The 27,564-nt window shown below is 44.9% G+C and overlaps 2 protein-coding genes and 1 long non-coding RNA gene across 6 annotated transcripts in view; all 3 read left to right on the top strand.

The window, feature by feature from the left end:
- The first annotated feature begins 4,817 nt into the window (after positions 1–4,817).
- The window catches only part of LOC132473959 (uncharacterized), a 121,269-nt gene continuing 98,522 nt past the window's right edge, over positions 4,818–27,564 (top strand). The window contains exon 1 of the mRNA XM_060074360.1: positions 4,818–4,985. Coding sequence (XP_059930343.1) covers positions 4,979–4,985 — 7 coding nt within the window. The 5' untranslated portion in view covers positions 4,818–4,978. The remainder of the gene's footprint in view (positions 4,986–27,564) is intronic.
- On the top strand, positions 7,476–17,331 carry LOC132474079 (caspase-8-like). Of its 4 annotated transcripts, XR_009529567.1 has the most exons (9): positions 7,478–7,628; positions 8,143–8,415; positions 8,668–8,762; positions 8,856–8,973; positions 9,231–9,780; positions 10,132–10,757; positions 12,303–12,877; positions 15,650–16,404; positions 17,216–17,331. XR_009529567.1 is itself a non-coding variant. In XM_060074503.1 (6 exons), the coding sequence occupies exons 1-6, from the start codon at positions 7,622–7,624 to the stop codon at positions 10,298–10,300; spliced, it is 1,212 nt and encodes a 403-aa protein (XP_059930486.1). In that variant the 5' UTR covers positions 7,478–7,621; the 3' UTR covers positions 10,301–12,276. The 4 variants fall into 4 exon arrangements, 1 of the variants encoding a protein (XP_059930486.1); XR_009529568.1 differs by having other exon boundaries at positions 7,476–7,628; positions 8,143–8,419; positions 8,678–8,762; positions 15,650–17,331; XR_009529566.1 differs by having other exon boundaries at positions 15,650–17,331.
- Positions 23,353–24,213, top strand: LOC132473968 (uncharacterized). Its single transcript, XR_009529525.1, has 2 exons — positions 23,353–23,761; positions 23,837–24,213. It is a non-coding gene; the product is annotated as an uncharacterized LOC132473968 (long non-coding RNA).

The following is a 27,564-nucleotide window of genomic DNA, read 5'->3' as shown; positions in this document are numbered from 1 at the left end:
TGTAACATGTCATGCCATTACAAGCGGAAAGCATCCAGTAACAGGTTAACACTAATCCAGTAACAAGTGATGTGAACAGTAACTCAGTAATGTTGACAACTTGACAGAACAGAATGGACCTGAGGTATTAAAAGGACCGAAGACACAACCTAGTGACGCCTCCTAGTGGACCCGTTTAACACACTGCGAACTTTAAGTAAAGTTATCAACACAGGAGCTTAAACTATGCGTCCTGACTCGTCTTCTCAGAACTCAGCTGACTCCCACAAGGACGTATCATTATACGGTCTCTCACTGGTCTCACGTATCATTATAAAGACGAGACCCGGTCTCTCCCTGGTCTGGACGTTGTCCTCTGGGTTACAGTCCAAACGTCACACCTTGGTCGCTGACTGTTTAATAAACGACCTACTTCACGATCAGAGACACTGTCAAAAGGGCAAATCGGATCAGTGTTGACATCGGCGGCGCGTCCTGCGGCTCGTCCAGCGTCGCGGTCTGGGGATGAGACCCCCAGGACCAGGACAGGCGCTGCGGGGTACGACGTGTGTTCTTACCGGAGACGTGCAGCATGTCAACGTCAAAGACCTCTTCCGCTGGAGCTCCGGGCGGCTGGAGTTTGCTTTAGCTTGGACTCGTTGGCTATCTCTGCTTCCCAGCCATTTTGTGTTTATGGTGGAATGTGTCAGGTTTTCTTCCTGTGCGGGATGGGAGCGTGTTTGGGTTGCCACCTAGAGGATCGGAGGAGTAGGCCTACCGTGTTTTTTCTTTTGGTCAAATAGGGTTTTCAAAAGAATATAAAATATGACAACTTTATTGAATTTTAGCTCTTCCAAATTCTGTGATTTGGATGTTTTAAAGGTTTGCATACCCGATGGTTGCTTCCTGGATATCTGTTGATGGCTTGGATCTGGGATTGAGGCCATGAACATAATTTGCATTTATATTTAGGGCATTTAGCAGACGCTTTTATCCAAAGCGACCTACAATAGACACTAAAACGTGTCTGAACTAATAGTCCAGAACTAACACGTCTGAACTAAGAGCAGTGGCGAACTTAGCCCTTTGGGGGCTCCAGGCGAAGTCATTTGGGGGCCCCTGCATCTACCGGTCTAATGTACCTTATATCGCATAATATATGGCATAATGAGATACTCCATACAAGGGATGAACAAAAGTCACTATCCTTCTTTCATGCAAATGTTAATTATCTATTTAAAAATTGAGAATAACATACAAAACAATAAGATTCGTTATGTTGACACATTACACTGACTGTTAACCTTATGTCATCATTTACCTGAGGGTTTCCAGTAGGTCACAGCAGCTATCTGCTGTGACCTACTGGAAACCACTACTGGAAACCTACTGATAGCTGCTTCCAGCTATCAGTATTTTTCCTGTGCTCTTCAGACCTTTCATGGTTGATTGAGCATTGCAAGGTTATTCCAGTCTTTAAATCCTTCCTCACTCAGTTGTTTTTGTTTTCCAAAAAGGCAACAACAAAAGCAAAAAACACGGTCTGCACTTTCACTGTAGACTAACCAAGACCTGTTCACCCTCTCACCATTTTTCATTACTATGTAATAGTATGCTTTTGTGAATCTGCGGCCATTGGGCCAGAGTGCTGGGTCATCCACAAGAATATGTGTGCACCTGCCCAAGACACAGCAGCTTGGGCCAGAGTGCTGGGTCATCCACAAGCAGGGGCGGAGTGGGGCACTAATAGCCACCGGGAGAATCCTCCCCGGTCCGGCCCCACCCCCCTGCAACACCGTTTATTTATATATTTTTTCAGTAATATTTTTTTTTTTTGGTAAAAATGAATGATATAATTATAATTAAGAAATTAAAAATGGGTAAAATAGGTCACAGTTCTGCTCTGTGCGGAAGAGAATTGGCGCTCCGAGAATTGGCGCACTTCCTTACAAGACCAGTAACCATAGCAACGCCGGTAAACAAAAGCACTCCGGATGGCCGTAGTGCTCCCCGCACTACAGCCATCCGGAGGCGCAGAGCTTTTGGCCGTGATATTATCTATAAAATGATATTATACTATTATATAATATAGAACGTTATAAGACGCTGTCACCTAGTGTGAGAGGAGAGTTGACGGAGTGACCTAGTTTCAAAGTTTATACCATTTATGCTCGGTAATACCGGTGTAACGTTGACACGACTAGACGACTACAACTCTTTAATGCCTGATTTCAGCACTTAGATGCATCCCCCTCCAGCATCCGCTTCTTCTTTATTCTGGCCTTTTCAGCCCCTCCTTTCTCTTTTCTCTTCTTGCCTTCCATGAGTGCCACAACAAGCAAAAGCAAGCAACCACGAACTTGCTCGCCTTCTCTGTCTGACGCGTCTTTAGGGCTATCCCCCTACATTTCCGAAAATGGACTTGACCTGCAAGCTGTTTATTGGATAAACGCATTTCCCAATCCCAGGAGTCTTTGCTCCATTACGTCAATTCAAGAACAAACATATTAAAGTAAACTGTAGTTCGTATTATTTATTCATGGCCATGAAAGTTCTGTAACGCCTGAATAATGAAGAATTAAATGAAGTAAAAAAAAAATAATATATAAAAAAAACAACATGAATGAGACATAGAGAGTAAGCAAGTGGTATAAATATTGGTTGGATGTTCTTGAGACATATATTGTTTATTTCGGGGATTTTCACGGCGTCTTGGCGGGGAATAAATTATGCTCAGGGCCGGCTTGCAGACGCCTCGCGGCCGCTCACAACTGTGGGCCGGTCCAACTGACTTCGCAGGCTGTTACACAATTGTGGGCCGGTCCACCTGAACTCGCTGGCCGGCCGGCCGACCGGGAAATCTCCCGATCGTCCCGACGGCCACTCCGCCTCTGTCCACAAGAATATGTGTCTCGCAGTCATTGTTATCGTTATTGTCATCAATTTCAATAACCGAAGTGGAAGAAGGAGAGTGAGAAATATTCACTACCAGTTGTGCATCATCTCCGTCAGTTTGTTGACACACGTCATTAGCATCGCTGCTGGCTGAGCCAGAGCCACTTGGAATGAAAGGAGCAGTAACGTGACAGCAAACGACGTTGACGGCTGCTCTTGATCCTCCGACGGTCCCGCTGACACTGCGGTGGCTGTAAAAAAGCTGGATAGCTTTGGTAGCTTTGAAAGAAAGTCCTGCCTTTGGTCTTTCTTCTTCTTTTTATGTGACCCGCTTTCGTACGATCGCTTCATGTTTCACTCAATTTATGTCTCACTCGATTTCTCTCTCTCTCTCTTACCGCTTACTGTTTTGAATTTGACTTCATTGTGCGCACTACATGGAATAGTCCATGTAGTGCAGACTGAAGGGGGGTGCACACGGAAAGATCGTCAAAACATGAGTAATTAGACATCCCGATGCTACTATTGTGAAGAGATTTTTATAAAAATTATAAATATGGGGACAAAATATATGCATTGGGGCATTTTGGGGGCCCCACAAACCTTCTATGGGGCCCGGGGCTCCAGGCAAATGCCTGGTTTGCCAGAGCTCAGACGAGTTTATATCTGAAGAACAGAGTCAGAGTTCTTATTGGAATGGCGCCTTTGCATATTGCCATATTGGCATGAAGATAAATCTATTCATCATTAATGAATAGATAGTGTTCCGACAGCGCCCTTTTTAATGTCCCAGAAAAGGAAGAACTTTTATGTCAGACCAAATAGCATAATTCCCAGTGTGACCAACAGAGGTCGGTGCAGACACCTAAAGAGATCACGCAAACTCACTGTGCAGAAAGTGTAAAAAAATTCAAATCATCATAAGAAAAACCATGAACTTTTTGAATGAAAGAATAAGTCTAATATATTCATGGTGTTGTAAGAGTAGTGTAGCCTATCTCATTGCGTAGCCGTAGCGGAGCCAGTGTGTAGTATGCGCTCAGGGGGAGAGGGGGAGAGGGGGAGAGAGAGAGGGGGAGAGAGAGAGGGGGAGAGAGAGAGAGAGAGAGAGAGAGAGAGAGAGAGAGAGAGAGAGAGAGAGAGAGAGAGAGAGAGAGAGAGAGAGAGAGAGAGAGGTGCGCGGAGAGAGGTGCGCGGAGAGCAATTAACGGGAAGGACAGAGAAAGGTGTTCAGGTGGTTAGTAGGCCTACTGCATGTAAAGATATCTGCAGCTAAGCAAATTAAGCGGCAGCATCAAAGAGAAGTTTCCCGTGTCTTGGTGCCAGTGGACTGAGTGAACGGACGGGGTTTAGCTCCGAGTCCGGAGAGACGGATCTCATGGAGAACAGAGGATCTCCGCTGTGTTCCGGAGTGAGGAGGGATCTTATGAGAATAGAGGATGCTGAAGGAGGCCATGGAGGCGGTCGCCATCTGCTGGGGGGCGCTGGTCGCACTCAAAGGAAACAATATAAGAGAGCCACATATAAATACAGACCAATGACACACAAATGCAAACAACTTCACAAAAGAAAAGCGTCTTGTTAATTCAAGTTTAACAGTTTGTAAATAAATGTAACAACATCTAAATACATTTTTGATGAAAATTGCAAATATTTTGTTAATTCATATATTTATGGATTTATATTAGCCTACATTTATTTAAAACAAGTTACATTTGTGCGTGGATCAGAAATGTGTTTGTGAAACTTATTTTTGCATAGGGATTTATTTTACATATACACCGATATCCATTTGTGTGACTGTGCATTGAAATGTATTTGTGAGAAGAGAGTAATTTATGTATAAATCCCAAAATACATTTGTGCATCCTTCTCTGGGCATTCATTATTAATGAGACTGTTCTGACCCCGAGCACCGAGACAGCACAGCCGCAAGAGAACAGAACCGCTCTGCAACAGACGGGGAATGACGTCACGGGAAGGGGCAGCTCGCCCCGCCCCTGCAGGATAGAGAAGTTTCAAGTTAATAGTATGAACGAAAGTAGAGGATATTGGTTCATATTGCATCCGAACGATTTCACGTAGCCTACGCGTAGTCGAAAGTATGGCAGGTAAGCCGAGTTTGTCTTAAAGTAGCCCTACCTTTGTGACGGACTGGGAGCAAAAAAAAGGCCCTGGCATTCAGCGGCCCACGGGGCGCGCGCGTACCTGCGCGCGCAACTCGAAGATACAACTTTTCACGGAAAAAACCCGCAGCTTTGATAGCCCCAGTGATGGTGAACTTAAACATAAATACGTTAAACAACTGCACCAAAACATGCACACATCAATGCACAACCCCAATGCAGAGAAAAAAGCAATAGACCATCAGAGCCAGCCGCTCCATAATAAAAACATGTCTCACCGTCATGCAGTTAACAAAGTACAAAGGAGCTTGCTCTTCTCCGCATCCCTGTCACCCGAATCCAAGTTCATAAGGACCTCTGTGATGTCGACAGAGTATAGCTTCCAACTTCCAACTATCAAATAAAGAAAATACAGGTAGATTTGTTTTATTTCAACCATGCAAATTTGTTAACATCTGAATAAGAAATTTGTTTACAAAACAATGTAGGCCAGGGCTCGAGTTAGGTGCCAGTGGGAGCTGAGCTCCCATAGAGAGAGGTCTGGCTCCCATGAAAGCAGCGAACTCAAATATCTGTGGGGGTCTCTGAAAATACAGCAGCATAATATTGTAATTACAAATAACGCCATTTTCCGTTCCACATATAGAGTTATATTGACGTTAAGTAAGGGAAATAGATCATTATCGGGAAAATAAGCCCGACAGGGCGAACCGGACACCAAAGCGAAACGGAGTTGTTTTGCGTTGTCAACAACTCAGCGCAAAGCCGGTACGGTCTCCCCCTTCCCCCGTCCCCCGTCCCCCGTTCCCCGACAACAACTGAGCGCAAGGTCTTCAGAGACCCCACAGATATTTGGATGCTTTCATGGGAGCCAGACTTGTCTCTATGGGAGCTCAGCTCCGACTGGCTCCCACCTAACTCCAACCCTGGAAAGAACGCGGGCCACCACAGACTGGTAGAACATCCACAGGTGTTTCCAGGTGATCGCAGCCTCCGCATGAAGCACATGTCTGCTTTGGGCTTTCCGGTGTATGTAGGCCTACGTAGTAGGCTAATTCTTATTGAACAACCTGCCAAATTGGAGTTTATGGAAAACGGGTCTCGTCCTGACCTGTCGTTCAAAATGCTGTCCTGCGGCCAGTTTTTTTTTCTTAAATGTTTGTTTGGAATTGATAGTAAGCCTACAATATAAATAAATTACATATAATTTAGTTACTTTTATTTAACATTCGGCCAGATTGGAGTCGGTCGAAAATGGGTCACAACACGATGTCCATAACCTGGATCTTTGACCATTATTATCGTCAAAATGTTTGGTGGAAAACAGTTTTTTCCTCTGTTGTCTACAATTAGGCTACTGCACGTAAAGTGTTTCTTATTTTCATTTATTAGTATAATATTGTCGCCTTATTATAACGTTGTCAGAAACAGTGTTATTATTAGTTATTAGTAATTGTGGAATAGATAACATTTGTGTAATTTGGCTTTTTATGTCTGCGTTGAATTGAAGCCTATAGCCAGAAGTGAATATCATGCGGCCTTTACACATGACATGCAGACCAATAAAAACACATAAAACCTCACCATGCTCAATGTAAAAATGACTCGGAACGTATTTGCTGATCGAATTAAATGGGGTTTCTCTGTTCGTTGAGACATCTTGAGTTCAGAGTGAGGTCTATCCGACTGCCAGCCGGAGTTATCAAGGCCTTATCCCCTTGGAAATCGAAGAGGATCGAAGAGGTTTCAGACATGAGCGCAATCGCGATTAGTAGCCCCTTTTTAATATTATTTGTATGCATCGTAGCCTATACATTTTTACACTAAATTCATTGTAAATGCAACGACAACAACAACACCAACTCCTGGTCGTCCTTTGGCCTATCCACAACAAACTACAATAGGCCCACTTTAAAAATTAAATGATGTTATTAATACTATCGTATCCCTTCTGCCTATTCAGGCCTAAATACATTTCAAAAGGATTGCGTACACATAATAACTAACTCTCTTTACCTGTAATTACGAGGTCCTCTGGGTCTGCGAGGGTTTGATATGCAGTCCTGCATTCCTGCATATCAACAGGCCAACAGACAATCTGCTGACACAAAACATGGGTTTGCACTTAATCCAGTAGCCTAATAATAATATTCCCCCAACCTGAAGATGACCTTAAGGGCATGATTGTAGTCGCGTTACATAATGATTGTTTGTGTTTTAAATAGCTTTCTTAATTGTCCCATTGCAATATTTATATTTATTAAAATGTCATTCTGGTTGTTTGACCGACTGTTTATATCTATTGTACATTTGTATTTCTGTTTTTATTTGTATGTGGTAATCAGGGTGTCATTGAAGAACGGAGTCCGCTGTCAACGGCCTCCCCTGAATAGATAAATGTCCGTCTGGGTCCCTCCGCTCGGACAATGGACCTAATAAGTATAGGACGCCTCCTCCAGAAGACTATAGGTGAGGGGTGGTGATTGGTCGGTTTGCTGCTTGGCGGGCTTCTAAGTGAAACAATAGGCGTGGTTTCCAAGAATCCTGATCTCACTTATCGTCCAGAATGAGGAAGCTTCAAAACGAAAGTTAAATCGAAGAGGGGAGAAGCCACGTAAGTGATGGAAGGTAGGCCGTGTTTTACATACCATCTATAGATTATTCATGTGTTTTTTTTATGTTGCACACTTTGCTGTAGGTTACCGTGGTTGCCATATATGATAGGGGTTCAAATTCGGCAATTTATTTGAACTTGAGAGATTTGGGCGATCAGGTTCCGTTTCTTCTGCTGCTCGACAGGTGGACGCAGCGGGAGCAGTTTCTTTATACTTTATTTCACTTCAAGCAGCAGGCTCGATATCAAACACTGCAGTATGGCTTTAATAAGAAGTAGAAGAGAATAAGAAGAGAGTAGGCTCATGTCATGTGAGAGAAACGAGGAACCTGAACCAAATGATCAAAGTCTTGGCCCAACCAAGACCCCAGATCACCACAAGAGGCCTACACAATCACGACCAACGGAGTCGTTCATTTTAATCTTTGTATTTAGGCCTAGGCTATTTGATTTAAAATCATGCAGAATACGAATTTAAATTGACTACAACGTTGTAAATTTAATTTCGCTTTTTGCATTCTGTTTCAGACCTAAAAAGGATCCGTACTGGATTTGTGCAGAAAATCGGACTCCCAGCTTTGAAAGGTCTGCTGGATGACCTTTGGCAGTGCAAAGTGTTGAGTACCGAAGACAAGGACACTGTGACGGAGGACCATAAGAGCAGAGCGGACCGGGCTCGGTGTCTGATCGACATGGTGATGGCGAAAGGGGTGAGAGCAAGTCAGGCGATGATCGATAGCATGAAGAAGAGGGACAAGCACTTATGCATCACCCTGGGTCTGATCTCTTCTGATCGTGTGGGTAAGTTGTAACTAGGAATGGGTTTGCTCAATAAGCCCTGCCCACTTTATGCAAATACTCCTAGTGCTGTAGCTAGTGATGGTCAAATACACCTAGTGCTGTAGCTAGTGATGGTCGAATACTCCTAGTGCTGTAGCTAGTGATGGTCAAATGCAGAGATCTCATTTCATTGTGTAGTACTTTACTACACAATGTGTGCAATGACAAATAAAGATTCTTCTTCTTCTTTTTATCCTGTCACCTTCGTTACAGAGAATGAGAGCCATATGCACGCTGTGTCCTCCAGTGAAACCAACACCCCTGAGTCTGCTCCACAACTCCCTCAAGCAACAGAGGAAGAGGAAGAGGTTCAGTACTTCTAATGGTTACACAACATTACATTCCGATTTCGACCTCTGGTTTTATATGGAGCCTCATCTCATGCAGCTTGGTGTTTCTAGGATACACCATATCCCATGAAGGCTCAACCGAAAGGCTACTGCTTGATCGTCAACAACTTTGACTTCAGCCGTTCCGGTCGGAACCTAGGTCAACGGATGGGGACAGACATTGATGAAAGTAGGCCCATGCTATGCTAATACCAAATTTATAGTCTCAGTCTTAGTCCAGATTCTGCTTTTTTATGGATTATACAGTACATACACTCATCTTTTACCATTTTTTACTATCATGTAATATTTATATCTATTGTTATCTATTTGCAAAGATTCATCCCGTGTGTGTGTGTGTGTGTGTGTGTGTGTGTGTGTGTGTGTGTGTGTGTGTGTGTGTGTGTGTGTGTGTGTGTGTGTGTGTGTGTGTGTGTGTCCCTGCAGAGAGCCTGAGGAGTGTGTTCAGCTGGCTGGGCTTCCAGGTGGAGGTGGTGCAGGACGCCACCGGAGACCAGATGCTCTCCACCATGCGGGGTCTGGCCAGCAAGGACCACAGTGGGATGGACTGCGTGGCTTGCATCGTCCTGAGCCATGGCCTGGAGGGCGGCGTGTACGGGGTGGACGGGAAGGTGGTCCGGCTGAAGGAGCTCGCTGACTTCCTGAATGGGGTGCGGTGCGCCTCTCTGAGAGGGAAGCCCAAGCTGTTCTTCATCCAGGCTTGCCAGGGCAACAAGAGGGAGCAGGCGGTCCCCGTCCTGGACAACAGACCCGCCCGCCCAGAGGTCAGCGACCAAACTGACACCCAGACGGACGGACCCAGTAGCACTGGGGACCCCTGCAGCGACGGCATGGAGGCGAGTGTGTTGATACCCACCTCGGCAGATTTCCTGACCGCCATGGCTACCACTCCCTCCTATACCTCTATGAGAGTCGAGGACCGAGGCTCCTGGTTCATCCAGTCCTTGTGCCAGAACCTTGTGAAGTTGGTTCCTCGGTAAGTGGAACCTACCTAAGACGTTGTCGTCTGACATTGTCAAATCTATTTTCAAATTACGAAATAACTTAAGCTAATGAATTAGTAAATGTAATTTACCATAGGCTTTGCATGCTTGCACACTTTAAACTTATTTTCTTAGATTTTTAATTGTTATACATTTATTTTCTTTGTCATTATAATATACATATACAGTTGTTTTTTCATTTTTAATTAGTATCCTAATACTAATATCAGAAAATGAAATCCATGATTCCAAGTAAAGCTCTTTCTGACTGAAGGAATCATACTTCATAATGATTTACCGTTCACTTATAACTGACTGGGACTTGTGTGTGCTATGCTTCCCAGTGGCAAAGACTTAGCCTGGATCCTGACGACGGTTCACAACGATGTGGGCAATAAGTCCAACCGCATCGGCGGACGCAGACAGATGCCCCAACATCACACCTCTCTGCGGACACGTCTGGTCTTCCCCGTCCCTGAAGCCCCGATTCCCAGTCTGCCCACCAGTCCCTAACTACCAAGGCTCTGCTCCAATTGGTCGACTTGTGCCCTCAATGGTGCTTATGTTGTCCGAAATGTGAGTGTACGAATCTGGATCTCCACATAGTGCACTACTTAATATCCAAAAATGCACCATAAAGATTCAAGATTCAATACTTTATTGCCATACAACTCTGTACAAGTTGCTAGGGATTTGTTTCAGTACATGACAGTACAAGACCCACACAAAAGACACATAAAACATAGAACATCATTTTATCCATGCAATATCCTTCCAAGGATCCCACACATAAGACATATAGCCCACTTCCACCTGGTTGACAGGCCAGGGTAAGTGCTGTATGTTTGATCAAAGTGACCGGTGCTTATAAGTGCAAGTGATGTGCAAAATGGAGCAATTCATGTGCAAATCTGCATAAGGTCCAAGAAATAAGTACATAGTTAAGAAAACTCACATTATATAAAAACTAGTGGTGGGCATAGATAATTTCTTTTAATCTAGAGTAATCTAGATTACTCTAGATTAAAATGGCAAACGGCAAAAAATCTGTCAGTTAATCATTTACATATTTATGTTACACAATTATTACATGTTTACATATTTAACACAGTCAGGATATTCTGTTGAATCTGCCTCTCTGATTCCCTCAAGTTTACCTCAGTTTAAGGGTGCACTCACACTAGGCCATCTGGCCGTGGCCGTTATCACACCTAACCGTGCTCAAATGGCCCCATTGTTCTCTGGCCTGCACTCACACTGGGCAATCTGGCCGTGGCCGTTGGCCGTCGCAACTGTGGCCTGGCCACGGTAGGCTCTTGTACATACGTCATCACGTCGTAAGTAACACGTCATCACCAAGCGTCCGCTGCATGGACCATAATAAAGTCTGTCGCCAGTCAGAGTTTTAACAACAATGGACAACAACACAGAGAACTAAGTTCGCACTTTGCTGAGTCTGTTGCTTATTTGGATATATGTTTACAGTTTAATGGGAAAGAAGGCTCGTCGCCGTTATTATGTCCGTGGTCGTCGCATGGACTATACGTCATCCAGCTCAGGTTGCGTAGCCGTGCATGTGCGCGTGTCGGCTCATTAGCATCTGTACCGTAGCGGCCCGGACCGTAGCAGCACACCTCTCCCAAGTGGCCAAATTGGCCTGGCCTGGCCACACTCACACTGGCAGATTTGAGCACGGTTAGGTGTGAAAACGGCCACGGCCACGGCCAGATGGCCTAGTGTGAGTGCACCCTAAATTCTAGCTTCTGATTGGTTAGTTCAGTCACGTGATGGGTCCGAACAAAGAAGTGTTTGAAAATAGATTAACGGCGATATTTTTTTTATCGAGCGATAAAAGTTTTGCGTTAACGCAGCCGTTAACGCCGATAACGGCCTGTTATGACCCAGGGTCATATGTGTATTTTTCAGTGTTGTATGGATTTGTCTGTGCTGTGGTTCCTCCCGGCCTGAGGGTGGTGTTAGCACCCTTAGGCTCTCTCCCTCTCCAGGTGCTGCTCCTCCCGACCTGAGGGTGGTGCTACCACCATTGGTGTTTCTCCAGGTGCTGGCTGTCGATTGGTGCAGGGGCTGGAGGAGCTACTATAAATGGCCGCCGCTGGAGACAATCACTCTCCTTCTCTTGACCCTGCTCCCAACTGCACCAGGCTTTATCATGTGGCATTGCATTGTATTGTATTGTGATGTGTTAAAACTTTAGCAGTCCAGGTAATCACAGGGGTGAGTAGCTTGTTTGGTTTATCTTTGTTTTCTCCTGTTTATCACGTAGGGAGTCAGTGAGAATCCTGTCCACTTTGGTTTGTCGGTTAGATTGTTTTTGTTTGTTGTTTTGGCTATGCTCACCCTGAGGCTCCATCAATTGAATAAATTAACTTATGCTGGACTGCAGCCCTGTGTGCCTGGTCGTCCTTGGGAGTGGGGAAAAGAGGGGAGCACCATTTGTTATGTCCGGTTCCCCTAGGCCGGTCGTAACACGGCCCACCACTAATAAAAACAGTAGTAGAAATTAGTGCGTATTATACTATGCAGGGCCACTGGGGGAGTCTGCATTCCTGATACACTGGTGTAGGGATGTAGAGTTAAGAGCTTTAATGGTCCTGCAGTATGTGCTGTTGAGGAAGCGGGAGGTTTTAGTTTTGATGGGCCTCAACCTCCTACCTGATGGGAGGGGATTGAAGAGGGAGTTAGCAGGGTGTAATTTATCCTGAAGAGTTGTCAGGCCTCTACTGTGGATACGGGCCTCGTAGATGTCTGAGATGGGAGGGAGACTGCAGCCAACTATCTTGGAGGCCGTATGGACAATCCTGTCTAGTCGCATCCTCTGCTGGACAGTAGAGTTGCCATACCAGACTGTGATTGAGAACGTAAGGACGCTCTCAAAGGTGGCTCGGTAGAACTGCTGCATCCCCTTGCAGGCCACCCCAAACTTCTTTAGTTGGCGGAGGAAAAAGAGCCTCTGGTGGGCTATTTTAATAATAGCAGTGATGTTATCTACCCATTTCAGAGAGGAGATTATTGTGCCCAGAAATTTGAAGCTGTCTACCCGTTCCTCCACCGCCGCATTGATGGACAGAGGTGGGGTCTCCTTCCTCTGTCTCCGGAAGTCCACCACTAGCTCCTTCGTTTTTACAATATTTAGCTCTACACTGTAAAAACAAAAACGTAAAAAATTGTTGGTCTCATTATGATTTCTGAGTAAAATGAATATAAAACATTAAGTATTCATGTCAACTGTGCAATGCAATTTAGTCCAACCAACAATGTTGAGTTTTGGGTCAAGAGTTGGGCTCACTGTAGTATATTTGTTAGCAAGACACATGGGTTTAAGTCAGACTCTGTCTGAGGCTGGGCCAACTACGGGGCACATGCGCATTTCGACACTTTGGAAAATACAGGGTTTCCTAACGGAAACTACCCCCCAGGGAGTCTGGGTATTCGTGATGCCGGTTGGGGAAAAAGGGGTTTATTGCCTTTTGTCAATTTGTTTCCGTTAGGTTAAGTGGGGTTAACGGGTTTGGGGTCTTTATTGTTTGTGCGTAGTGTTGCCACCACCGTTACCGAGACTTGCATGTCCGTTGGTTGGGTGTGCGGTGCACTGTGTGTTGTGGGTGTGTGTTAAATAAAGGCAGCTCTCGGGATCGTGCGGTGTATGAGGCACGATAGTTGCGTCACCGTTTAACCTGGGCTCCCGTCTCGTGCAGAACAAGTTTGACCATAATGTCAAACTTGTTCTGCACTTTGGTTTGCTGCATTTAGACAGCGATTCTCTGCTGCTGAACTAGCTACATGTTGCTTGTTCTATTGCTGTCTGGCATTCAGAAATGTAAAATGGAAGTTTCCAATTATTAATTTTAATAAAGTGAACTTAAAACATGTTTTGCATTTTGAAATGTTTTTTTTTTTAATAATATTAAAGGGGTAGTTCGGAATTTTGGACATAGGGCCTGATTCCCAAGTGAGCATTGGTATTCTATATCACTGGAGACAGTTTTCAACACATTTCATACAGTCCTTCTAGTTGCAGAGTTCGCTCGTGCTAGGCTAGCGCAAGTCAACGGGCAATGCTAGCCTGCTATTAAAAACAGTCTTACCCACTCCACAGTACACCCGAGGTAAATCAATTATAACGACAGACTATAGATTTAAATGTCTGTTGATAGAATAATGTTAGAAATAAAACAGTTAAATTAACAGTCAGTTAAATTAAATTATTTTATATATTGTAATAACTCCTTTCGTGTCTGGGCATGGGAGGTATCTATCCCCGTGGATCGATCAATCTCCGGTTGGAGAGTGCAATTAAAATCTCCACCTATTATGAAACTACCAGACAAATCAGCCAGGGACAAAAACAGATTTCTGAAAAAAGACGGGTTGTCATCATTGGGTCCATATACGTTTACCAGATTTAACCTAATTGAGAGTATTTCACATTGAATAATAATGTATCTCCCATATCGGTCTTCATCCACATTAATGAGATGAAAGGGTCGGGAGTTATGTATCAGAGTGATTACCCCACGTGAGCGAGAACTAGATGAAGCAGAAAAAACTCGACCTGGCCACCTCCTCCTCACTTTTACTACATCTTCAGGTGTTAAATGTGTCTCCTGCAGAAAGACTATCTTAGCTTTTAGTTGTTTAATCCTACTCATTACTTGCTTAAGCTTGACAAGTTTGTTTAGACCTCTTACATTCCAAGAGGTGAACTGGAGTTCAAATGACATGGTATAATACTACATTGTATGTGCGGGTTGGAATTGAGTATACAATACAAAGAAAACTTAATTAATACAAATGAAAATAAAAATATGTGCCTTAAGACGTAGACGTAAACATAATCGGGTGTACTTCCCCAAACGAAGTACACGCTTCCCTCCCCTAGATCACACTTCCAATAGACCCCTGAACAGAGTCTGACTATGGAACTAAGCTGGTCCACCCACATGTCGAGGAACAGCATGCTCAGCGATCATGTTGGAGCTCCATGCAAAATATTAAAAGTTAACTAATTGTGTATTGCAATCATAAATAACCACTTTGCAGCAAAACATTAGATTTAAATTAACAGTCTTAAACAGTCCAGGAAAAGCTTATCGCGCCCGTATTGCGGCTGCATTCTTTAAACAGTCCAGGAAGAATTCAGTTACCTGTATTGTGTCAGCACTAAACACATTAGCTTTCTCACCACCCAGCGTTGCCTAGCTTTGCTCAGACTTCAATTCTTGCACAAAAGCCTCCGCTTCAGATGCCGTGTCGAACGTGTGCCGTCTTCCCTTGATGGTCACCAGAAGTGTAGCTGGGTGAATTATTCCGTAACGCAGGTCATGGATAGAAAGGGAGGCTAGTTCTTTCTTTGCTGAATCAAAGACTTTTCTACGTTTTTCATTGGTGCCAATTCGGTCTTCAGCTTCGGCCAGTCGGCCAGACAGTGACTTTAATTCGCCTTGCACTCCCTGAATAGCGCCCAATAGCCCATCAAACCTCGACACAAAATCTTCTTTCATTGTCTGGATAGCGTTGAGAATTGGACCAGGGCTAATTGTGTCGTCGTCGCTAGTATTGGAACTAGTTAGCATCGTCGGGCTGGAAGAACCATCGGTTGATTTAGTAGACTTTGAAGTCTTTGGCTGCAGTTTCGGTGGCATTATGGCTGTTTGCTGTGTTTTTTGATCAGTAGTAACTGTTTGGTAATTCTTAGTGGCTTCCTGATTACTTTTCTATGAATTGTGCATGGGAGCTCTCTTTCACACGTCTGCCTAGCAGCGCGCCATAACCGGAAGTCTGTAACTGCTTTCTGATGTATACTGATGTGCACTCATTTCCTTTCTGTCTTTGCTTCCTCAGACTAGATAAATGGTACCCTGACGCTGCCAGACCACTGAGCAAATGCGTAACAGTGTGGAACGTCTTAGTAAATATTAGATTTCCAAGGGCCGTTATTAACGGGCCCAAACTGGACACAATTGGATAGACCAGCAACCAATCAGCAACGAAGCATGTGACACATCAGCAGCAGCCCTCTCCATTGTTTAGGAAACTCTTCAACGGCTCCCCTTGAGAGCTCCTCTGTACAGTGATCGTATCAAACCCGCCCCTTTTAGACAAACACTTCTGATTGGCCAAACTCGGGCCAGGCCTGCTGGAAATCTGTCTGAACGGGAGGGGGCCAGACGCATACACAAAGAGCAAATAAATATATGCTGACAGATGATCTGGTACCCAGGCTAGCTATAAGGTTCATTCAGTTACTTGCAGAGGCCATAGTGCAGTAGATGTCTCCATTGAAAGAAACGATGAAGATTGACCAAAACAAGCGTTGGACCAAAAGGAAACAGTGAAGCTCTCTGTGAATGTTTCCTGGTCCTCTGAATAAGGCCAGATCAAAACATCAGACCATGTCCTTCCAGTCCTGAGGCAACTAAATGTATGTTTTATTGGAATTACAAAGATGGACTCATTGAGTCAATCCTGCAATTCACAATTGTTCTGTTGTCTTGACCATGTAAAGTAATTATTGATATCATGCTTAGAATAGGTCTTCTTTCCTGGGCTACTACATGTGACCTAAGCTGTTCCCCTCAGGTTCCTCCTATAGACAGGTATAGATAGGAATTTTGTAACATTTTAGATTTTATTTATTTTTGTATGGTTGTGATCAAGGAATTTTGTAAAACATTTGTAATAATCCACAAGTCTGACTTTATTCTGGGCTTTTTCTACATTTTCCCCAAAAGGCAGCTTTTATTGTTTCATATTATCATTAATATTACACATGTTAACATGGATATAACCAAACTCCCAGTCACAGGGTTTTCACTAACATTATCCTGGCAGTAATGTCCAGACCAGACGTCTGGTTGGGGCAAAATAAAAGGAAAAGTGGCAAAGTTTGTGAAGCAAGAAAGCAGTCTTCTGTGGAAAAGACTGCTTTCTTGCTTCATTTGTTTGACATATTTTTAAACCTGTCATGCCAACTTATCAATACTTTAAATATAGTAAATATTATCACATTAATATAATTCAGCACGATTCTATAAATAATGGAATACATCAGTGTAAAGCTATTGGGTCACCATTGACACTTGAGTGGATCCATGTGTAACGTTATTCATGGTTTCACTCATGGCTCTAAAGATCAGAGTAGTGAGCTCAGGTGCTTTTAGCGTGAGTGGGGGCATGTATTCCTTATAGTTAGTAGAGAGACTGAAGGTTAGCCAGACAGTAGCGTGTAAATGTACTGGAATGTGGAACTAGGAACTATTTAGGATTACTTTGTATTGAAATCATTGTTCATGGAATATACTTAGACTTTACTTTACCACGTTATTTCTTTGCTTCATCAGCTACAGAGATTATTCTAGTACACCCAGTATAAGAAAGTGTGTCCGTTTTTTACCTGTTCCATTTCAGAATGGCAGCTGTAGAGAGGTATTGTAGAGAGCAGGGGTCACCAACCTGGTGGTCCTTGGGAGACTCATGTGGTACCGGGTCGCCAATAAATAAATAACTTTTAACTAACTTATAAATTACCTTTTCTTTATGTTATTTTGAAAATCAACACCACTGCACTCATATTGATGTTCTTTCATTAAGTATTGCACACTAATAACGGTCCATCAAAATAAAACAGAAGCTCAAACTGAATGTGATGATGGAAACACAATAATATATTTTTAAATTACGCCAACAAAAATAATTTTACCCACATGAAACAAAGTTCCACTGAAAAACCAACATCACTTCTTGGTAATGTAACAACAAAGGCTAGCAAAAAAAACCTATCCAAAATGTCCAAGTTGTAGCCTACATAACAGGGTGAAAAACTCATGCAAGGTGTTCAAATGTCAGATGAAAAAAAAAGACAACAATAAGTTTTGCAAGAATAATGAGGTTGTCAATTGACATGCATTGCCTGCGAATGTCTGTGAACCTTAAGACCAATATGTTTTGAGCCACCTACCTACGTATTTGACGTGCTGGTTCTTCTCCAGTAAAGTGTCCAAAGCTCCACAAACGGACAGATATATACAATCATTAACTGAGGTGCCCACAGGAGGTCAAGGGGAATTTTTTTAACCGTGTGTGTGTGTGTGTGTGTGTGTGTGTGTGTGTGTGTGTGTGTGTGTGTGTGTGTGTGTGTGTGTGTGTGTGTGTGTGTGTGTGTGTGTGTCAATGTAAATACATTTTTTAATGGGATTGGTTAAACCGCCACCCACCCAAATTGAATTGTGAGTGTGTGTGTGTACGTTAAATACACACACACACACACACACACACACACACACACACTAACGTTTCAATTGAGTGACGATCCATCCCATGTCGCGTCTCGTTGCGGCGCCTTCCTTATAGCCACGAAGCAAACGTCTCTAGATGGGACTGCGCCGTTAAAACAGCCCGTCATTGTAGCCTACCTCTCGTGGAATAAGGGATTTAAAAGAGATTATGGAGTGATTTGACTCAGAAGTGACAATCGGCAATGGCAGCGTGCGATGTTCATAACAAGTTAAACTTCTAGTCCAATAACATCCACAGCTAAGAAAGAAGGTAGGCCTAAGACAAATTGTCCGAACCTTTGATTTGCAAGGCAAGCAGGCAATTTTCGGAGTTGTTATGTAGGCAGGCCCGGATTAAGCAGTCACAGGACCCTGGGCACAAATGTTGGATGCCCCCCCCCCCCCCGGAAAAAAACCCAGTGCTGTGGCAGGTGTTTTTTATTATTAATGATTAGGCCTATTGTAGCCTATGTCACAACAGAACAGAAATGTTTCTATTGCATATTATCAACAAAGCATTATATGCTAAAACAAGACAAAGAAACATTTAACAAAGCTAAATGATATGCTAAAACCATCACCATCAAAATGAAATACTTTAATTATTTGTTTATTCAGTTTATACTAGCCTAGCCCTATCAACTTATGAATTGCTGAATGAACATATGAACATAGAGTTTTTTAATGTGACATCGTCCCTTGGTCTCCTTTCTTCACTCAGGATCCCCTATCACGGTCTGGTTGTCTGTCTTTCTGATTTCCCCACTTCTGTCCTCTCTTTCATCTTGATCCTTAAACTAGTACTCCTCTCCGCCAGGGTATGTCTATATAATGAATGGCAATACATTACACGTAGAAGTTAGTAAACAGAAGTAAGTCTGAATACACATATGTAACATTAAATGAGAAATAATATATCTATGTTTATGTCTCCCTCCCAGACGCACCTGTTAATAAAACTTCTTACGGGCTCTCCTATTAGCAAAGTCAGTGATAACTTCATCGAATTCCAGGCTCCTGAGTAGCTCCGTCTCGATGGCCATGAGTGACAGCGCGCTGAGGCGCTGTTGCGTCTGTGTCGTTCTAAGCTCATTTTTAATTCTGGCCAGATGTGAAAATGATCGTTCCCCTTCACAATTTGTCACAGGCAGGGTCAAAAAAATACGGAGAGCTATAAAAACGCTTGGGAAAGTTGATTGCAGACCATGTTTTAAGATCATCTTCAAAAGCTTTTGAGGAGACTTATCCTGTTCGTTTTGTGTGAAGCTTCTGAACTGGATTATTTCATTGGCCAAGTCGACATCTAAATCAGATGGGTATGACATGCAGAGCACTTCTGCCTGTTCACAGATACTGGTCAAATTGTCAGTTTCCATAAAGAGCACCTTAAATTTGTCCAAAACATCCCGATATGCGTCCATTCTGTGCCCCAGGCAGCTAACCAGTTTGTCAATTATGACATTGAATGTTGCTACCTGATATTGCTCTTGGCCTGTCACAGCCTGTACAGTACATTCCGCTACACTCAAACAGGGGATACTTGGTAAACGTTTCTAATTGAAACCGAGGCAACCGGCGTGCGCTGATAATGACTCATTCGCAACCTAAAGGGGCCCGCCCGAAAATAAATAAATAAAATAAATAAAAAATTTCGGACGAGTCTTGGGCCCTCTGGCTGGGCGGGGCCCTGGGCACGTGGCCATAAAACCCATTGGTTAATCCGGCCCTGTATGTAGGAATAAAAAATGTGTATGTTGCAATGTTGTACGGTGCTAAAAATAAAGTGCAAAAGGCATTAGCCTATAGAGTATGTATATATATGTATATATATATGTATATGTATATGTATATATGTATATATGTATATATGTATATATGTATGTATATATATATATATATATATATATATATATATATATATAAGTAGGCTAAATATAACCGGAGGATGGCGGCGGGTGCGGACTTAAAGAATTGTCAAAACGTTGGTGGGATGGATGGCGGACGGATGATGTGTTTGTGATGCGGTTGCGGATAAAATAATATCACATCCGCGCATCACTCTCTCTCTCTCTCACACACACAAACGCGTGCGCGTGCGTGTAAGGCAGTTTATTCCACTTGAAGCACCAGGCTCGATATCAAACACTGCAGTAGGCCTTTAATAAGAAGTAAAGGAGAGTAAGAAGAGAGCAGGCTCATGTGAGAAAACGAGGAACCTGAACCGAGTTATCAGCGTCTTTGGCCCGACCAAGACCCCAGATCACCACAGGAGGCCTACACACTCACGACCAAGACCCCAGATCACCACAGGAGGCCTACACACTCACGACCAAGACCCCAGATCACCACAGGAGGCCTACACACTCACGACCAAGACCCCAGATCACCACAGGAGGCCTACACACTCACCACCAAGACCCCAGATCACCACAGGAGGCCTACACACTCACCACCAAGACCCCAGATCACCACAGGAGGCCTACACACTCACCACCAAGACCCCAGATCACCACAGGAGGCCTGCACACTCACGACCAAGACCCCAGATCACCACAGGAGGCCTACACACTCACGACCAAGACCCCAGATCACCACAGGAGGCCTACACACTCACGACCAAGACCCCAGATCACCACAGGAGGCCTACACACTCACGACCAAGACCCCAGATCACCACAGGAGGCCTACACACTCACGACCAAGACCCCAGATCACCACAGGAGGCCTACACACTCACGACCAACGGAGTCGTTCATGTTGATCTTTGTATTTAGGCCTGCTGACAGATCTTTGAACAAACATACTCCACATGAGAGCTCCACTGCAACTCACAATCCAAAGTAATACCCAAGTATTTGAATTGAATTGTTTTAGACCTAAGAAGGATCCCTTCTGAATTTCTGCAGAGTTTCCGACCCAGTTATCAAAGGTCTCCTGGTTGACCTTCATGATCATGACGTGTTCAGTGATGAGGAAAATAAGTCTGTGATTCAGGACCAGACAAACACAACAGACCGGGCACGCTGTCTGCTCGAAACGGTGATCGGGAAAGGGGAGAATCCAAGTCGGATAATGATCGATAGCATGAAGAAGAGGGACAGACACTTTTGCATCACCCTGGGTCTAATCTCTTCTGATTGTTAGGAATGGGTTTTCTCAATAAACCCTGCCCACTTAATTTCGACAGGGCCTAACCCAAACCAGATTAACGGCTTTGTAGCTGCATTGGTTTAATAAAAGGCCACGCTTCATACTGATGTCTTTTGAATATTTATTTTCTCTTAAACTCTCTCTGAAAACGGTAAACTTTAATAATCAGAAAAAACACTGTGACAACGTTAGCGCCATAAACCTAATGCTCGTTCGTTCACGAACCGGTTCAAAAGAACGAGTCTTTAGGACGAACGAACCGAACCAGGTCGTCCCTCTCGTTCGTTCGGTCGTCTCGTTCACCATTCGATTCACCGGAAACTCGACTGAACGAACGAACGAGTTTCCGGTAGCACTAACTCCACTGAGTCTGACTGACTCAGCTGAGAACCGTGCAATGGCGTGCATTCCATGATGCGATTCACCGTTTCCGACACTAGGCTGAATCGCGAACGACTCCTCCACGTTCAGTCGAGTTTCTGGTGAATCGATTCACCGGAAACTCGAATGAACTGGGAGGAGTCGTTCACGAACCGTACGTTCGTTCAGCCTGGTTTCCGGTAGCGGTAAATCGCATCATGGAATGGACCCCATTGCCCGGTTCTCAGCTGAGTCAGTCAGACTCAGTGGAGTTAGTGATACCGGAAACTCGACTGAACGAACGAACGAACGATTCCCGAACGACTCCTCGTGGTGAACTCAATCACGTGAACTGGGTCACGGAAACGAATCATTAAATCCACCAGAGTCCATCTTCTTCTGAAAACCCATGAGTCCGTGACTGGTTTTATATCTCTGATGGCGCTTTTCCCATAATTCCCTGGGATAGGACCCCATATTTAAACAAACTCTTAATACAAAAAGGGGAAGTAGTAGCAATGACACAATATCTCTTTTTAACAGTACAACTTAAATCCTTTTTAACCAAAGAATAAATCCATGAATTCAACAATTAATAAAATCATGAATTAAACAAATACTGTTAATACATATTCATAATCTCTGTAATGTCCAGACTATCTCTGAGACAGTTACAGGCTTCTTTATCCTATCATCTCCTGAGATCCAACCATTAATTATTTCCGTTCGGGGATATTAATTTAGACTGCCATATCCAAAGCCGATCTCTGACTAAAAACCAGTTCTGTGGCTGCTATAACAAAAATAATACGTGAGTCAGATTTGCTGAAAAAGTATGGCCTGTGTGTCATTAGAGCAATAAAGAAGCAATTACTTTTTCAGGAGTGACAGTAATCCAGTTCAAGCCCCGCTTAGAAACGTATGAAGAGTCTGTGAGACTTGAAAAATGCCTTCTACATTTGAAGTCCATGCAACTTCCATCCAACGTTTCAACAATTCACCTCCTACTCACTCCTAATTATAGTGGAAAATATTGTAGGCTATAATATAATTATATTTGATATAAAATGTAGGTGTGCTTGAGCAGCCCAAAAAATAGTCTGAAATCGCCACTGCCTGTTGTCAAGATCTTTATCAGTGTTGAAATGAGATTCATAACTGCCAGGTAGGCGGAGATGCTGAGTGGGTTAGGCTACATTGTGTGTCCACAATCTTAATATAAACCTGTTGGTCGGTATCAGGTGTGCATACACGAAGGCTACGTGGACCCACAGCTATGGCAGGTAAGCCATGATTGTCATAAAACTACCTTTTTTCAAAGTTTTCGAAGTAATGCAAATGATAACTGTCTCCAAAGTTTTTGGGCCTTCTAAAGTGGTTGGTCTATACTGTAGTATTGAAATGGAAAATTACTAAATATACACTCAGTTCAGAATCACTGTCCTTGTGTTCTGTAGACTTCTGATGTGACTTCACTCCTGTATTCTACGTTCATCCCCTCACCTCATCGCATGAATTAACTATGTCAACTCTGTTTTGGGACTTTTCAGATTGCATAACGCTTAACGCAGTGTTGTTCATATTAACATGTTGCTGCTTGTGTTGGCTTTATTAATAAAACTATCAGTAGGAAGCCTGTTTCTGGTAGAACTACATTTACAATGTTTTACCTTTGGACAAAAGTAATGGGCCTACGATACGAAATAGTGTTATTTTATACTGCTACGTGTTGTCAAAATATTTACCAGGAATGAAATTCGATCTATATGTGGCAGGTTGAGTGTTGCTCCTCCTCCACTCAGGTGATTTCTGGTGGGCAGATTGCAGAGTGGTTTCACCTGTATAAGTGCTGCGCCTTCTCTGGCGCGCACACTGCTGCCTGGCACTCGTGGCGAAGACTCGGTGTGGCGTCTGTTAGTTGTTGGTTTGTTGTCGGTTGGTGTGGCGTGCTTCAGTCACTTGAAGGTGAGTAGGCATGACGCTACTTTCGTGCAACTTTATGATGACAAGCAGGTGCCCAGTGATCGCGAGTGTTTTTGTAACTTTCCAGCGTTGTTGGCCGTGTTGTTCGGGGGCGGCATTGTGAAGAGTGAGGGGAGTGTGGCATCCGCTCTGTACTGTTGCCGCAGCCGGTCATCAGTTTCGGGGGCGTAAAGCTCTCTTCGTTCGGGTAAGCGTGCTCTTTTGTTAACCTGCTGGTTGTGTTAGCTTTGTGCTTAGCCGTCTGCTCTCTGTCCTGCTGTAGCTGTTGGAGCCGCAGCGGTGCTTTTGCTTTTCTTCCTCCTCCTGTGCTCTGGTGAAGCTGCCCTGCACGGCTCTGTGACGTAGCCTACACCTGGCGATCCCAAACGTAAACCATCCACGGCCTCCGGTCCTGGGGCGGCCGCTCTGTCTTCGCCATCCGCTCCGTCTTCTCCATCCACTCCGTCGTCTTCATCATCTTCGGCTGCTCCGGCACCGTTGCCTTTTTCCACACAGTCCGATGTGGCGGTTGCATTCCCACGCAGCGCTAAGATTTCAGTCCCACCACAACTCTTATCGGTTTGGTTAATTGTCTGCTTTTCCTTTCATCTTTTTGTGTTTGTGTTCTTTAGTTTATTTGTTTGGGTTAAATCCTATACATACATATATTTTTGTGTTGCGTTTTGTTGACCCATTTGGGGTTAAGCATATCAATATTTTCTTATTATTTCTACTTTGGGGTTTTGACTTGACACTTCAGTGGTTGTTGAGATCCCTGAGCTCTTTTAATTCTGCTTACCGTAAATAAATAAAATTATATCTTTTGTAAGTCCGTCTCTCGTCCTTTATACAAAACGTGCAACGAATCTGTGTGACCTCTGGTTGGCCAAAGTACAGGGCCAAGGTTGTATTTCCTGGGGTGCAATTCCCCAGGTGGCGTTGTCGAGCAACTTTCCCCCCCCCTTCTCTCCATTTCGCCACAAGTTGGCGTTGTCGGCAGGATGCACTGTTAGAGGACAGAGACGTGACTTTCATTTGTGTTATTAGTTTGAGTTTTTTTTTTTTTTCTTTCCCTTTTTGCTTTTGTTGGATTAAGTGGTGGTGTGTTGAGGCAGTGGTGAAGACGGAGCGGCAGCATATCTTTTGTTTGTTTCTTTCCTTTTTGCCAGTTGGTAAAATCAGGTCTCCATTTTGAGTTGGTGAGTGTGGTTTCTGCGGTTGCTATGGAGGAGGAACTGCAGCAGCTCAGAGAGCTAGTGGCACAGCTTAGAGCAGATAACGAGCAGCTGTCTCGAGCAAGAGATGCTTCCCAGGCCGGTCCCAGTAGGGCTGACCCCGCTCCTGTTGCTCCAGCTGCTGGTGCCAGCTCCAGGGTCACTGAACGGCTGGTTGTCATACCTAGAGATCGTAGATGTCCCATGTTCAATGGCAGAACAGGTGTAGGCATAGCTGAGTGGAAAGAGGAGCTACAGGTGTGTATGCGTGCCCGCCACCTGTCTGTTCGTGATCAGGCTTTCTTCATCTTTGACCACCTAGAAGGGGAGGCCAGAGAAGAGATAAAGTATCGCCCCCGTGTGGAGAGGGAGGATCCTGACGAGGTTTTGACCATCTTGACTGAGCTTTATGGCTGTGTACATTCATATGTGACCCTGCAGCAATCTTTCTTCTCCAGGAAGCAGCAGGACGGGGAGACATTGTTAGAGTTTTCCTTGGCTCTGATGGCCCTGATGGAGCGTGTCAAGCAGTCAGCACCTGATGCTCTGCCTAATGCAGAAATCCTTCTTCGCGACCAGTTCGTGGAGCATGTGCTTGATGGTGCCCTTCGCAGGGAATTGAAGCAGTTCATTCGTCGTGACCCCACTGCTTCTCTGCTTGACACACGTGGAGAGGCCATTAGATGGGAGAGGGAGGGCTCTCCAAGGGGTGTTAGGGAACGTAGCCACTCTCTTCCTTTGGCCCACGGTTTACAGTATGGAGTGCAGGGTAGTTCTCGCCCCGCCCCTCTTGTCTCACCCCATGACTCAGAGTTGAGCGAAGTGAAGGCTCTCTTCTTCTTCTTCTTCTTTCGTGTAACATCAGAGGTCCAACTCAGTGTCTTGTAGCCATGCCCTTGTCTCTGGTCCCACGTCAAAAAGGCCGGCTTCCGAGGGTGGTCTGTGTAGGGGGCAGGTGGTCATAATATGTTCGACAGTCTGTTCAGGGGCACCACACTCGCATGCAGCGCTATCTGCCAGGCCCCACATCTTCATTGATGATTTTAACCGACCGACCCCAGTACGTAGACGGTTCAGCAGAGTCCATTGCCGGCGTGGAAGATCGTCTCCTGTGGCTCCATCTCCTGGATCCAAGATGTAGTGGTGGATTTGGGTTGGCCCAGCCCTCTCCCACTCCTGTTTCCAAGCTGCCGCCAGCCATCCATCTTTGGACAGGTCCTCAGTGGTGGAACGGAGCAACTCTTGTGCCGCCTTGTTGAAAGAGTGGCGGGACTTGAGTCTGCTCAGAGGAGCTGCTGTCTCTGTGGTGTTATGGAGGATGTGCCAATCATGCTTCCGTGCTTTCCTTGCCAGGGCGAGAGTGTTAGCCTCTCGTCGTAGGCCAGCCGGTGCGATTCCTGCATGGACTGGCAGCAGGACGATTGGGGTAGGCTTCAGGCATCCAGTGATGATCCGGAGGGCGTTGTTGATAGCCACATCCACCTTTTTTGCGTGTGGACTTCTGCTCCATACTGGGGCACAGTACTCCGCTGCTGAAAAGACCAGGGCTTGGGTGGATACCCGTAGTGTCTTGGCAGTGGCTCCCCAGGTTGTGCCAGCGAGGCGACGGATCAGTGCGACCCTTGATATTGTCTTTGCCCGGACATCTTCGAGATGTTGTTTGAAGGTCAGTGTCCGGTCCAGATGCACACCAAGGTATTTAGGGGCTTGCTGGGACTCCAGGCGCTTGTGGTCAGTGTAAACCTCCAGTTCCCTCTTGGCGTCTCTGTTGCAGAGATGGTATGCTGCTGTAACAGTCTTGCCAGGGCTGAGTTGCAGGCGCCACTTTCGTAGGTAGGCTACTAGGACGACCATGTCTTGGTTGAGACCGTCTTCCAGTGCCTTCCATGTGGGTCTTCTCAGCATGATTGCGAGATCGTCTGCGTAGCCGTACTTTCTGGATGCTGTGTCTGGTAGATCAGAGATGTAAATATTAAACGGCATCGGAGAAAGGACGAGCCCTGTGGGACACCGTTCCGTAGTCTTCTTAGCCTACTGCGCTGGCCATCGCTGGTCTGTAGGACAAAACTGCGGTTAGACAACGTCTCCATGATGAATTTCACCATATGTCGATCGGTTATTGTCCTCAGCAGCTTCAGGTGAAGTCCGCGGTGCCAGACGGTATCGTATGCGGCGGTCAAGTCCAGGTACACTACCCCAGCTTTCTCATTATCCTGGAAGCTGTCCTCGATGTCTTGAGACAGAAGTGTAACCTGGTCCACTGTGGACCTACCGCGACGGAAACCGGCCTGTTCCTGTGGAAGCTGTGGGTCAATCACTGGCTCAATGCGGCAGTGGATCATTCTTTCCAGGATTTTAAATGGAACACAGAGCAGCGATATGGGTCGGTATGCCTTGGGGTCTTCCGCAGGTTTGTTTGGCTTTGGCAGGGCGATTACAGAAGCACGGCGCCAGATCTTGGGCAGCTTGCATCTCTGGTAGCAGGATGAGAAGAATGCACAGAGCCAGCTGGATGTTATTGTGCTCTGGTGCATAACAAACTCTGGGTGGATGTTGTCACGTCCTGGAGCTTTGCCTGGCTTGAGCTTGCTCATGGCCTTACTGAGTTCATCTGCTGTGAATTCTCCTAAGAGGTTGGAATCCGCACTGGCCACCCTGGAGAGGGAAGTCACCTCCTGCGTGATCAGACGGGCAACATTTTTGTCTGCGTCTGGGAAGCGACCGTTTTTCAGGAGCTCGGACATGATGGCATCTGCTGTGACTGGGCAGCTTGGGGGCTTTGTGCATCTGCCTGTTA

This window comes from Gadus macrocephalus, chromosome 16 (genome assembly GCF_031168955.1).
Source record: "Gadus macrocephalus chromosome 16, ASM3116895v1".
NCBI lineage: Eukaryota > Metazoa > Chordata > Actinopteri > Gadiformes > Gadidae > Gadus > Gadus macrocephalus.
Note: the sequence above shows the minus strand (reverse complement) of the source record. Positions and strands in the feature narration are given on the sequence as shown.

Coding starts and splice junctions, on each gene's coding strand:
- LOC132474079 (XM_060074503.1), top strand. Junction 8,416..8,667: donor GATCTCTTCTGATCGTGTGG/GTAAGTTGTAAC, acceptor CCTTCGTTACAG/AGAATGAGAGCCATATGCAC. Junction 9,781..10,131: donor CTTGTGAAGTTGGTTCCTCG/GTAAGTGGAACC, acceptor TATGCTTCCCAG/TGGCAAAGACTTAGCCTGGA.